We start from the raw sequence: 14,254 nt of genomic DNA on the forward strand, positions 1-14,254 counted from the left end.
ATCCATTAATCCAATGAGACAAATCTTACAAGACCTAATGTTATAATGTTATTTCTTATACCTTAGTGTTAAAATGCAAAGGTTGTTATATACATTCGAGGTACTCGGTATTTATTTATTTATTTTTGCTTATTTTATTAATTAAATAAATAGGTTTTTGCTCATTTAATCATCAAATGAGTTCGACCCACCTGTTTCGGCGCCCTTTGAATGATAATAATAATAATAATAATAATAATAATAATAATAATAATAATAATAATAATAATAAAAAAAAAGGTTGTAGCATGGTGTATATAAAAAAGTTTAGTCAAATTAATACATTAGATAGGTTAGATAAGAACATATTAAACCATACCATATGAAACTCAGACCATATCACATTACCAGATGAAGATAGCAAGTTATTAATACATCCCTTTTCACATTGTTTCTATACTAATTTTGACCATATATTAATACTATTTTATTGAGCAAAATGTATTCACCACATAAATAATGTATCCATTAAGAAATGGAGGAACTATATACTACCTTCGTTACATGTTATTTGCAACGATTTGACATAAAACAGAGAAGGAAAATGTCTAATCGTTGCACATAACCTATAACGGAGGTAGTATATTAGTTTTAAAATATAACCAGTTGAAAAGAAAGAAGAAAGCACAAGAGAAATGGGTGCTTGGGGGGGGGGGGCAAGCCAACCAAGACAAGGAGTCTCTTGCTTAAGCCAAGAATGCAAAGACATCAGCTACTACTATAACGGAAGGAATAATTGACTATAACAACCTAACTATGGCCGATCTTTAATAGATATCAATTATCGATTAACTTAGGGCAATTTTAACTTTGGGGTTCTTCTCAAAACGACGTTAACATATTTTTAATCGGGTTGACCGGTTTATAATAATGTCACATATCTTCCTTTCATTAGGTGGTATGGAAACTTAAATATATCGATATATGGCTAGGGTATGGTGGTTACAGCGATGGTAAGAGAGGGGAAGATGAGAGTTTATTTAGCTTTTTAAAAACAAATCACTAAGAATTCAATACATGACAAGTTTAACCGATTTACCCTTAATTAGAGATGGAGTAAAGACTATTTTAAGAAGGTACAACAAATTACTTCTATTTGATCGGTAATTTAGACCTTTTTTTAAAAGATTAACTAGTTTTAGGCTCGGACAATGCCCCGAGTTACTAAGTTATTTCCATCATAAAATCTCTATTAATATTGAATGATATGTAATTTGGTAATAGCTTAATAGCTAACACATTGGAGTTTTAAACTTAAAATTGCGGGTTCAAATCTTGCAAGTACCACATTAGAAACGCCTTTTAATCTATAGTATATAACTATACATAGATGTCCATAGGTAGGGCCGGTAGGATGGTAGCTCAACTTTAAAACAATTTTTTTTTTTGGGGGGGGGGTTTTAGAATTTTCATAATATATTTATTTATTTTTAATCTCTTTATTTATCTTTATCTTTTTCTTCTCAATATTTATTTTTAAAATTTATTTAAAATACTCCATATAAATTTCTCTGGTTTCTTCTCCTTGAATTTCTTCTGTGAAATTTAAGCCACTCCATTAAAATTTTACCCCTTTCTCTCTCTATCTCTCTTACAAGTCTCTATCTCCTCACTTTCTCTCTCATCTCTTCAGCTTCTTTTCGAAGAAATCGCTGGTACATTGTTCATGATCCGAATATTCACATTCTTTTTCCTCTGAATTTTCTTTTTTTTGGGGCTAAAATTGCGAATTGTGAGATTTCTGGGTAAGCTCCAATGTTTCGATCTTAATCGTTTTTTTGATAATTAGGTTTTTTTCTTGATTAATTTTGTTTCTAAATATAGATTGTTAATGTGATTTGGGGATTTTTAGCTTTAATTTTTATACAAATTTATTTAGTTTTTCCTGTTTGAATTGCATTATTTTTTTGAATGAGAATTGCATTATTTTTCATTCTTTAAATTCAATTGATTGATATATGTGATAATATATTATCTTTTTCTTGTTTAGTGTGTTATTGCTACGTTCTTGTTAAGCCTTTTTTTTTTTTTTTTTTTTGTAATACAATTTCATTTAAAGAAAGTTGTAAAATTCATCGAGTTTCGTTTGTTTGATCCCCTAATTTATTTTTAGGCTTTTCTCTGATAATCTGCATATTTCTTGTAATTCCCAGAAAATAAAATACAATTCTATAATTAATTAATACAATTATATTGTTATATTATTTCTGGATTAGATTTTACTGGTTGGGTAGTGAAAATACATCCAGAATTTCGATGAACATATGGTAGGATCTCTTTGTTTTTCTTACCCTAGAGAGGGGATAATTGTAACAGATTTGGATTTTCTGGATTAAATATTGTTGTTATTATTATCTATTATTCCGACCGACTGTTCATTTCACCTCAAGTACCCGGATCGATACACTTCATATTGGATAAAATCGCGCTTATTTTTCGTATGATGGCTGTATTTTATCCTTGTATTTTGACACTTGGGCACGTATCCATGTCTGAAACTTCTAGCTGAGTCTGAGTAACATAACAATACTTGTTCCTGTAGAGTGTGTGATTGGGTATCTATTTTCGTTTGTTGGGTAATTGCTCTTTTTGTTTCTTCTTATGACGTGTTAATTTGATTGTATTGGCTTTTTATTTTTGGGTGCTTTAAGTAGGATATAGATATACTCTGATTAACTGATTTCGATGTGTTATTATGCAGGTGTCCCGTATGGGAAAGATTAGAAGTAAATGGAAATGAAACTTATTAAGTGGAGTATTTTCTTTTCTGTAAAGTAAAACAATTTTTTGTTTAAGCAACTTTTCTTTTCCTGCTGGTGGGTTTTAGATGGTACCAGTTGATTGAAGCAGTTTGCGGGCTGAAACTAAGCATGTTGATAGCGTTTTCGTTGGATTTTGTAAATCTATATGATGAGAATCAGGTCTTCAACAAATTTTTTCATATTGTGGTGCAATTGAACACTAACCTTCATCAACAAACAAGTAACAAAGACTTTGTCCCAAAACAAAGTTATGTTTGGAGGCTATTAGAGGTCCATTGACAATTTTGTACGGGTGTGTCCTCATTTTAGAATAATGGACAGGTTAGTGTTATGCCATGTTGGAATCATTGCGGGAAAAAATTAGCTAATATTTACCATGTTATTCAATTTTTTCTTTATGCTGTTTATGTGCAGATATAAACTTTTGAAAGAGCTCGGTGATGGAACTTGTGGAACTGTATATAAGGCTGTCAATAGAGAGAATTATGAGATTGTAAGTCATTCTATAAATACCTCATGGTAGTGTTATCGTTATTTATTTATTTTTATTTTTTGTGAGTGTAACAATTTTGAAGCAAAAGAAATCTATCAATTTGTGCTAGTGTACTTGTGAATATTGATTTATTAGATTGCTCATGCTCTCTTCATGACATTACTATTCTATCTAGTCTTCCAAGCAGCGTTTTAAATACTAGTGCTATTTTTTATCAGCATATGATTTATTTGTTGGCAATATCATTATTGCTGAATTATTCCTATATTCTATTATCTAATTTACGATATGCATTTTTTTTTTATCGAGGCTATCCCTTTTATTCGTCTAACCCTCTTATGCTCACCACATAAACCAACACCTACATAATACAAGCATATCTGGAAGCTTTTGTTGCTTTAATTTTGAAGCCTATTGAGCTCAAATTTTTTGTTGGTAAACCCTTTATAGTGACTAGCTTTTTCTCAACTTAAGTGGACTACAGTGAACCCTTTTTCAAATTAGAAATGGCTGTTATTGCTCTCTTTTGTTGGATCTTTTATACTTTGCTTCTTATGTATTTGCTTCTTTCTGGATTTTGTTGTACTATTATATCATACATTGATGGCTGGGATTTAAATTGGTTGTTAGATTTGGTTCATCAGATTGATAGATGGACTTTTCCTTTTATTTACAGGTTGCTGTCAAGAAAATGAAGAGGAAGTTCTATTTTTGGGAAGAATGTGTAAATTTGAGGGAAGTGAAGGTACTTTTTGCATTTACCATGGCTAATCTGAAATATTGAATGCTACAGGCGTTGTTTGTAGCAATATTTACTTTCATGCTGTGATAGTGCCCTGACAAGCTACATACTTCTTTTGCAGTCTCTCCGTAGAATGAGTCATCCCAACATCATAAAGCTGAAAGAAGTTGTACGAGAAATTAATAATGAGCTATTTTTTATATTTGAATATATGGTAAGTTTCTAAGCGTCATGTTGTTTGCAATCTTGGTTACATATGTAATATTCAGATACTAACTTACTGCGTGTGCCTCTTAAAGATTGGTTCCATGTCCTAAATGTTATTCTCATCATTAACAAAAAACACAATGCATGAATGAGGCTGTAGAGTATGTCCTGTCTCTTGCATAGAGATGATGAAAGACTTTATAATTTTTAAGTTTCGGCTGTTGAGGAAATAAGTTAGGCTACTGGATTATGCCAATGTATCTTTTTTAGACTTGTGACCAGTTTAGTCACACCATGCCTTTGCTTGTTGGGTTGTTTTTGAAGGTTCCATTTTAACCTGTATTTACCTCAGGAATGCAATCTATATCATTTAATGAAGGAACGACAGATACCTTTTTCGGAAGAAGATATAAGAAACCTCCTGACTCAGGTTCTTCAAGGGCTGGCACACATGCATAGGAATGGATACTTTCATCGAGATCTAAAACCTGGTATGATGTTTAGCCATTCCTTGGGATCAGCACATCAGAAGTCATTTAGTTACTATAAAATATGTTTGTCCTCTAAGTGTGCCTTTGTTTTTTTTTTTTTCTCTCTCTCTAACCTTTTAAATTTTCTTGTGAAATTTGCCATAAAAGAGAATCTTTTGGTAACGAATGATGTGATCAAAATTGCTGATTTTGGACTCGCCAGGGAGCTTTCATCAATGCCTCCTTATACTGATTATGTTTCAACACGCTGGTGAGTGTATAAAATTCTTCCCCTTTTGTCATGTCTATTCTCTGCATATACAGTATAATTATGTAATAAACTAAATAGCTCCTGCAGTTATCATCATGTCTTATGTGCATCTGCATCTTCAATAACGTATTAAGCACTAAAGCTATCAACTGCATCATCTCATATAGATTTTTGTATTGTCTTCCAGGTACCGGGCCCCAGAAGTTCTGTTAAAGTCTTCAACTTACACTCCTGCAATTGGTTAGTTCTCTTAATTTTTTTTAATTCATTGAGTGCCGGTCCTTTTTTCATTAATCAATAATGTCTTTCACCGCCTTGATAATGTCTTTCATGAAGTGCTGTATTGTTTCCTTTATTTATTTGGTATAATATCCCTGCTTGTAGTATGTAAATTCTAGCATTCTTCTTCTACTCACTTTGTGTATACTACCTGTTTATGTTCCTTTGTCCTAGATGATTATTAGTCCATTTCTCCATTTCCGTGCAAGCTGCTAAATTTTTTTGTATTGTTGCAGATATGTGGGCAATTGGTGCAGTAATGGCTGAACTTTTTACCTTGTGTCCTATTTTCCCTGGAGAAAGGTAAGTTTTAATTTAGCCTTAGTGTTCTGTGCTGAAATAATTATTTAGAGTAATTTATAGAACTTTGATTGACACGTTCTTTGGGGGCATATTTTTTTGCTGATTTATTTGTACCATTGTAAATACTTAAATGTCGTTATGGTTTACGTTCTTTACCTTATCCTAGTGATGGCTGCTCCTGCCGCTTACTTCTTAGTGTCTGAGAGTTTGGAAAGAGGAAAGTACGAACTTGCATAGACATATTCCAAAAAATCACAAAATATATGTGTATGACCTATAATATGTTCCTGTTGCCTATCTCAGAATATTTGTGGCTTGTACCACATTTAAGAACATGATGTTATATATGGCCAGAATAAATTCAAATACCAGTTTGAGAAGGGTTCATATAAAAGCTGAATTTCTTTTAATATATAATAACTCATTTTTCTTTTGTACTTAACAACGAGACACATGACCATAATTTAGCTCCGTTTTAAAGTTCTTTTTCCTGGTTGCTTGTGAAGGGTAGGGTACCTCTTTTTTTTTAGCAGTGAATGTTATGCATACCCTACATGCTGTCATGCTTTATCTAGTTTATGCATATCATCTGAGGACTGGATTGAAGTGCATTGTTTTACTATTATGGTCTATTTCTGTATCTGGTGATAGTATGCTGATATGGTATCTATGAACAGTGAAATAGATCAGCTGTACAAAATATGCAGTATACTTGGTGCTCCTAATTGGTCTGTGTTTCCGGATGCAAAAAATTACGCACAGTTGGCCAATATTTGTCATTCACAGGTTGGAAATATTCTAGTTATCTACCTATTATGTGTTATTTCTGACTTGCTGTATCTTCTAAATCGTGGTTTTTTCCTTACATCTTTAGATTTTGCCTGTGAATCTGGCGGACATAATCCCAAATGCTAGCTGGGAAGCTGTTGATCTTATCAGCGTAAGTGTTCCTTGTGTAGAATATTTATGCCCGTTAAATGTTTGTATTTATGACCATGTTCATTCTTTCTAGTTATTTGCGTGATTGTGCGTGTGAATGACAGTATTAATTTCACTTTTTCTTGATTTTCAGCAACTGTGTTCTTGGGATCCACTTAAGAGGCCAACAGCAGAGCAGGCGCTGCAGCATCCATTCTTTAATGTATGTAATAATGCAAGTTTAAATTCATAAGGTCTTTCCTGTGCTTGATTGATAACTTTACTTGAGCTATGTGGCAGATTGCTTCATGGGTCCCTCGTCCAATGCATGATCCTTTACAGAACAAACCAGAGTATACGAGTAAGCATTTAACACCACATATTATGTCGAACCATCTTTATACTAATTCAGTAATTCTTTGATATTTAATTGCCCTTCTTGCTTAACAGAAACAAAGCCAAACCTTGACCTGAACCTGTGGGACTTCGACAGCAAGCCAGATGATTGTTTCCTTGGGCTGTCATTGGCTGTGAACCCTGGTGTTTCAGCATTAGGTGAGAGATCTATGTTGATTGTGATCACCATTTATTTAGAAGCAGTCACTATGAGTACTAGATTGCTGAAAACTATTCTGCTTTGGTGTGCTAGTGTGAGCGGAGAATTAAGAGGCATAATGATGGGATTATTGCTAGATTTTTCTAGTTGTTTGCTTAAATTGTTGATTTTTCTCACAAATAAAGGTGCTTTAGGTTCTTTGCTCTTTTTTCTGTTTGGAGAATCAATGACAACTGTTTGCTTGACCATCAACTGCACTTGATTCTGTTTTCCCTTGAAATTATAATCTTGAGGAGAAACTTGTTTGTTAAATTGTAGGTTTAAGATATATTTTTTGACATTTGCTGTAATAAGCCTTAATCTTATATTTTACTTCTTCAAGCTTAATAATGCCATTGTTGTGTGCAGAGATGGGACCTAGTGTATCTGGAAGCACACGGCAGGTTAGCACATAATGCTCAGCAAATTACTTGGAAGTGTTGTACTTTGTTTGAAATTAGCTGCCTTCTGGCAATCATCTAAAGTTGTATATTTGACCTTGCAGGATATTTATTTTTGCTCTAATTTCCAGGATCATCCAGAGCAGTCAGGTAATTTTTGCATAAGCATTGTGTTACACGTAATGTTAGAATGCTGGTTAGGTGGCCATTTTTCCACTTAGGCTTGTTGATGAAAGGTACCTCTAGGCTCTTGGTACTTGGTAGGGCTTCTTAAGTTTTTCAATAAATTTACATGGGTATCTCACATTTGTCCTAACGTCACATTATATTTAACTGCATAATTCCTTGCAATCTGGTTGATTCATTCGCATTTGAATCACTAGATTTTATTAGTTGATTGTAACTTCAGCCTTATGTTCTTGGAACTTCCTGGCTCCAGTGAAACAATTTATTTCTACTATTAGAGTATTTGTAGAAGTGTAGAACAGTAGAATTTACCTGCACGCTCACAGACGCCTTTCCTGCATGATCAAGTCCTTGCATATGCAGATATGTGATTCAAGCTTTTGTATTTTGGAATTAGTCCCTAAAACTTTTGATTAATATTTCAAACTGCTTCACTTGGGAAAGTTTGCAAGGATTTGCCTGCTGATGACTGTAGGTTAGGGCTATGCTTATGACCTCAATAATCTTACCATAAATTGTCATTGCCTGCTTTGGAGAAAATTGTTTTGGGAATTGGTAATCAAATACGTATATGTATATATTTGTATGATGTAGAAACTGTTATTTTTAAATAGGTTGTTCCACTTGCTGATTTTCATGTCTCCCAAGTCCAAATCTAAACTGTTTTCAGAACCTAAACTTCTCTCCCTCGATTCTGTGAGCAACTGAGAACTGACGTGCTTCTTTTTAATACAGTTTTCTGGTCACTTTTTTCACCTTGCCGAAATGGAACGACTCCTCCAGTTGATCCATCCTTGTCACTTTCATTCAGGTTGGTAAATTAACTTTGATATTTTGTTGCATGATAAAACCCTCCAAGAAGGTTAAAATTTATATCTCATCGACTGCTATCAGTCTCAAAGCATTTGTTATTAGATTTATGAACTAACTGAATTGTCGCTTCTAGCAGTTCCATGACGCACCCCCCAATTGGAGTTCCTCATTCAGGATCGGCCTTGCAGCTTTGCAGCCAGGAATATTAGATGGCCCATTGTTGGCTGTTTTCCTCACCCCTACAGCCGAGTCACTATCTCCGAGTGACTTTTTAACTTTTATTTATATTTAATCTGGAGGAATCATAGAGATGTAATTATTTAATTTATTTTCCTTACTTCTTATCCAACACAAAAACAATTGTGGTAGGGATCACAGTGATTAACTGATTACGCTCATTGTAGCTACTTGTAAATATATTTAAGCAGTTAATATTGGAGTAAGCATTCATTTCTGACTTCAACTAATTTTCACTCTGAAACACTTTTCAGTAACTTTCCTTTAAACACAGTAGGTTATATAGTATATACTGGATTACTGGTGGTGAATCCCTGGTGATTGAACTTGGATTAGGTCGCTTCGGGTTAATTCGGATCAGGTTATGTTAGGGTTATTAAAAAAAAAAAAAAAAAAAAAACCAGAAGGAGATGGCTTTTATTTTTAGCCATATTTTTTCAAAGCATAATTTAACTCCTTGTCGTAATGTGATTATGTGAGCCACAAATATAAAGTTATAAGTATGGGCTGTTTGCAGCTGTCTCCATAGCAACCACCCCCATTGGCCACCCACCCCAAAAAATAAAATAAAATAAAATAAAATAAATTAATAAATATCGTAAAAAAGATAAAGGAAAAAAAAAAAAAATTATTCTCATTCGTTTGACAAAGCGCAAAAAGCTTCTAATCGAAGTTTTTTTTTTTTTTTTTTTTTTTTTTTTTTTTTTTTTTGAGTGTGTGTAATCGGTTGGACTATCACAAATTCTCAAATGAACCTGGTTCTCACTAATTTATAGGCAGAATCAGGTTTATCTAAGAATTCAACTAGCATTTTTTTATATGTATACAATATATATATATATAAAAAAAAAAAAGAATTCAACTAGCTTTTTTTTTTTTGACAAGTATATACTAAGCTAAACATTAGTCTCATGTTAATTTTATAGTACAACTGTATAATTTATGACCATGCTTAACGGTGTTGTAATATATTGATTCATAATTAAGGGTTCAATTTGTTGAAATAGATATTATGGTACTCCGTAATAAGTCGAGTATGATGGTTATTGCTAGTTCAGATTATAAATTTGCATCGATTGTGATTTAGATTGATCTACATTCATATGGGGTATAATGTTGCACATTTCTTTTGTCCTATCTGAAAATAATAGTCGCATATACTATTTTAGGATATCTTAAAAGATTGGTAAAATATCATCAAAAAGAGATTGATTTTGGTTTGATGCAAACATTTGTAAAGCTTGAGAGAGGGTGAGAAGGGAATAATTAATAATGGAGTATTAGTGAAATGGCCGTGATTGATTAGAGAGGTTGGGACAGTGTGACGATTATGAATGGAATAGAGCCAGTGTTGTTAGTCAGAGTATATATGTATTTAGTTGGTGTTTATATGTTGTCTTCTCAGTTTTCAAGTCAATGTAAAGAGCTTATATTGTCTTTAAATTGGTAGTTGATTGTCTGAGTGTAGAATAGCAAACTATTCCTGCATATCATGGTAAGGAATGGCTGACTTTGTAATTGTGATCGAGAATAAGGGAAGCCTTGAACTTGTTTTGATTTCTGTGTAGGAGGATAGCAGAAGCTACCCAACCTACGTTTCTTTCTAGTGAAACGTACACTAAATTTTGGCATCAAGATTCAAGATGCTATTAGATATGAACACATGGAACGAACTTCCCTGCTAAACATCAATTGTGTATCACCAGATGAATTTCAAACTCATCCTTTTCGTGTCATGTTGATGATGTTATCTTCAGGAAGATGTTTGTTCTTCTGACTGCGTACGTATTACTGCCTGTACTAATTCAGGCTTGTTCATTAGGTACCATTGTGCCAGAATGACCCATAATTGAAAGGTTAGGAAATGGGGTCAGAAGGTCTGCATCACTGCATGCTGTGAACTTTTAGGCACCTTCTCAGATCGATGTATGAGGAAGCAGATTGGGTAGTAAGACTACAAGCGGCATATTACTGATTTACTCGTATAATGGATTAATGGAAGAGCTTAAAAAGAACTGTGATTTATCTGATACATCATTATTTATACAGAATTAAATGATGCTCATGATTACACGCTCATGATATGGCTAAAAAGAATGAATGGCTTTGCTGTTGATATGGCTCTGGCCATTTACCTACACCTTGATAGTGTTAAACCCTCGTTCACATGTAATTTTACTGAAAAGTACGAGTCAAAATTTTCAGGTATTCATAAAGAAAGAGTGTAAGATTTTGATGTCCGGAATACAGGTGCCTCAGAAGGCAGACTGAGCTTTTCATCAACGGATACCATTGTGGCACTTCTGTTAGACACGAAGGGCATCACTAAATGCAGGCTAATGTTGTTCAAACTTCTAACAGATTATACTAATGTAACTTGGTGTAAGAAGTAATGTATTTTACTAGCAATTCACATGCTTTGTTTAATTCATAATGGACCAACACATTTGCTAGATCAGATCTAGTGATGGTGCTAGTAAAATAAAGTTCAGGCACAAATAATACAACGTGTTAAATTGGATTTTTTCTTTGGACGGACATATAATGCCATAAACATGTTCTTGTTGTTAATTTGTTATTGTTGGTTTGTTGCTGCTTCTTTAATCCTTTCGCATTCGTTTTGTATGATGCTGCAGCAATTGTCCTTGCCATTCACTGTTCTACAATTAAACTCCGTAATTATGGTTATGATTATGGATTTAACTGTAATTATATAAGGAATGTTCTACTTGTATACTCATGGACGCCATGGTAAGTACATGTGTCATCGTTCATGGAGTATGTATTAAGTATTAAACTTTTGCGATCAAACTTTATTAATTTTCCATTAGTATAATTAGAGCTGTCAATTCCGGTAAATGAGTCGGGTTTGGGTCGGGTAAGAGTGGGTCGGTCAACTCGGGTCGGGTCAATTTAGAGTAATTCCATAACCTATGCGGGTCGGGTTAGGGTTGAGTCATGCTTGAGTCGGGTTACGTCGGGTTATACTTCTTATTGGGTTTGGATCGGAATTAGGTCGGGTTACATTCGGGTCGGGTGAACAATAGGTCAGGTTTAATTCGGGTTAAAGCGGGTTAGGGTAATTCTCGAGTTTGAGTCGGGTTCGATTCAAGTCAATAATTTGCGGGTTAGAATCAAGTTGGGTCATTCTCAGGTTTGAGTCGAGTTCGGTTCAAGTCAATAATTTGTGGATTATAATCAGGTCGGGTCATTCTTGGGTTCAAGTCGGGTTCGGATCAAGTCAATAATTTGCGGGTTATAATCAGGTTGGGTCATTTCCAAGTCGGGTCATTCTCGGATTCTAGTCCGGTTATGTTCAAGTCAATAATTTACAGGTTACAATCAAGTCGGGTCATTTCCAAGTCAGGTAATATTCGGGTTCAACTAACTATAAATAGATAATTAACATTTTTATCAAGCTAATTATTTCCTTTGACTATGATATATATGGCAATATAGGCCGGGATCTATAGTCTATAATTTAGAAAGAAAATTATCTCCTTTGACCATACAACAAATATATATTATATTTAACTCTTAAATTTAAGGATGATGCTCCTTTCTTTTGCTGGCCTGGACCGACTTGGTCTCCCTAGACAAAATGCTTTAATCAACAATAATAAGGTGGTCTAAATTGCATTTAAGGTGATTTGAAATCAGGTCAGGAACAATTTAGGTTGAATTTAGGTCGGGTCAATAACAAGTCGTGTTAATTTCGAGTCGGGTTAATAACAGACCGGCTTGAATTTTTGGGTCGGGTATGTAATAGGTCTGGTAAAATTCGGGTCGGGTCAATAACAAGTCGGGTTGAATTTGGGTCAGGTAAATAACAAGTCGGGTTTATTTCGGATAGGGTTTGTAACAGGTTGGGTTAAATTCGTGTCGGGTCAATAACAAGTCGGGTTGAATTTGGGTCAGGTAAATAACAAGTCACGTTGATTTCGGATAGGGTTTGTAACAGGTCGGGTTAAATTCGGGTCGGGTTAGGAACAAGTCGTGTTAAATTTAGGTCATGTTAATAACAAGTAGGGTTACATTCGGGTTTTGACATGATTAAAACGGGTTTGGGTTAATTTCGGTTCAAGCCAGGTTCGGTGCAAGTTAATTAAATTGGCCGTTGTAAACCGATAAATCGGTGCAACTTGTAAGCCGGTAAATTGGCCGTTTAAAAGCAAATTAGATGGTTCCACACACCCAATTGGACTCCGGAGGGTATTAGGGATAATGGTAAATATTTCGTCAATATTGATTTCCGGGCGTAAAAAGTCAAAAAATTCCAAAATTGAAGACTAATATCCACGCTTTTTGAGAAATTTTGGAGGTTTCGGGGCCCGGTGTAGAAAAGTATTAATATTTTAGGGATACATCTCGGGGTCATATAATTCCGTTTGGAACCATATATGATCATTATATGTTGTCATAAATGTTCATAGTAGGCTTGAGTTAAAGAAATCCGTGCAAGTTGTAAACCGATAAATTGATCGTTTAAAGGCATATTGGATGCCCACCAACCTAATTGGACTCCCGGAGGGTATTAGGGATCATAGTAAACATTTTGGAAATTTTTTTTTCCGGGCGAAAAAAAGTCAAAAAATTCCAAAATTGAAGACTAATATTCTCGCTTTTTGAGAAATTTTGGATGTTTCGGGGCCCAGTGTCAAAAAGTCTTGAAATTCTAGGGGATACATCTCAGGGTCATAAAATGTCGTTTGGAACCATATATGATCATTATTTGTTGTCATAAATGTTCGTGATAGGCTTGAGTTGATGAAATATGTGTAAGTTGTAAACCAGTAAATTGGTCATTTAAAGGCAAATTGGATGGTTCCACCCACCAAATGGGACTCCCGGACGGTATTAGGGACCATAGTAATCAGTTCGGAAATTTTTATTTCCAAAAGAAAAAAAGTCAAAATTTTCAAAATTGAAGGCTAATATCCACGCTTTTAGAGAAATTTTGGAGGATTTGGGGCCCGATGTCGAAAAGTGTTGAAATTCTAGGGGATACATCTCGGGGTCATATAATGTCGTTTGGAACCATATATGATCATTATTTGTTGTCTTAAATGTTCGTGGTAGACTTGAGTTAATGAAATCAGTGCAAGTTATAAACCGGTAAATAGGTCGTTTACACTACAAGAAAATAACCTTTTCGTAGCAATTATTTTAACATTTAGTATCAATTGTAATTGCAATAAAAAGCTTTCTCAACGAATGGTCATTCGATACAATATCCTCCTTTGCCTTAGCCTTTAGTAGTGGTTTTCAATATCGCTTGGGTTGGCCTCAATAATAGATACGAAAAACTACATCCAATCGTGGTGATTATTGTAGCGATTACAATCTCTATAAATGTTTAACTCATTTTCTTCAAAAAAAATAATAAAATACGTATGATCTTTACAAGATTCGAACATGCAACCACAAACTCTTATATTAAATGTTTCACCAATAAGTTATTACATATTTTATGTATTCTTTGTCAAACAATATTTATATATCTAGCGTTGAAAAGGCTTTTCGTATCGATTTTTAGGA

The 14,254-nt window shown here is 34.0% G+C and overlaps 1 protein-coding gene across 4 annotated transcripts; it reads left to right on the plus strand.

The window, feature by feature from the left end:
- The first annotated feature begins 1,460 nt into the window (after positions 1 to 1,460).
- LOC110703417 (serine/threonine-protein kinase MHK-like) lies at positions 1,461 to 8,942 on the plus strand. 4 transcript variants are annotated; one of them, XM_021881224.1, is made up of 19 exons: positions 1,461 to 1,784; positions 2,741 to 2,765; positions 2,867 to 3,122; positions 3,216 to 3,294; positions 3,971 to 4,039; positions 4,158 to 4,250; positions 4,596 to 4,734; positions 4,882 to 4,984; positions 5,172 to 5,224; positions 5,500 to 5,566; positions 6,244 to 6,352; positions 6,441 to 6,506; positions 6,639 to 6,707; positions 6,785 to 6,845; positions 6,935 to 7,039; positions 7,449 to 7,483; positions 7,585 to 7,630; positions 8,402 to 8,477; positions 8,613 to 8,942. In XM_021881224.1, the coding sequence occupies exons 3-19, from the start codon at positions 3,115 to 3,117 to the stop codon at positions 8,686 to 8,688; spliced, it is 1,254 nt and encodes a 417-aa protein (XP_021736916.1). In that variant the 5' UTR covers positions 1,461 to 1,784; positions 2,741 to 2,765; positions 2,867 to 3,114; the 3' UTR covers positions 8,689 to 8,942. The 4 variants fall into 4 exon arrangements, with proteins under 4 accessions (XP_021736916.1, XP_021736915.1, XP_021736917.1 ...); XM_021881223.1 differs by having other exon boundaries at positions 2,741 to 3,122; XM_021881225.1 differs by lacking the exon at positions 2,741 to 2,765.
- The last annotated feature ends 5,312 nt before the right edge of the window (positions 8,943 to 14,254 follow it).

The sequence above is a fragment of the Chenopodium quinoa genome, unplaced genomic scaffold, assembly GCF_001683475.1.
Source record: "Chenopodium quinoa cultivar QQ74 unplaced genomic scaffold, ASM168347v1, whole genome shotgun sequence".
NCBI lineage: Eukaryota > Viridiplantae > Streptophyta > Magnoliopsida > Caryophyllales > Amaranthaceae > Chenopodium > Chenopodium quinoa.

Coding starts and splice junctions, on each gene's coding strand:
- LOC110703417 (XM_021881223.1), top strand. Junction 4,985..5,171: donor GATTATGTTTCAACACGCTG/GTGAGTGTATAA, acceptor ATTGTCTTCCAG/GTACCGGGCCCCAGAAGTTC. Junction 7,484..7,584: donor TATCTGGAAGCACACGGCAG/GTTAGCACATAA, acceptor TTGACCTTGCAG/GATATTTATTTTTGCTCTAA.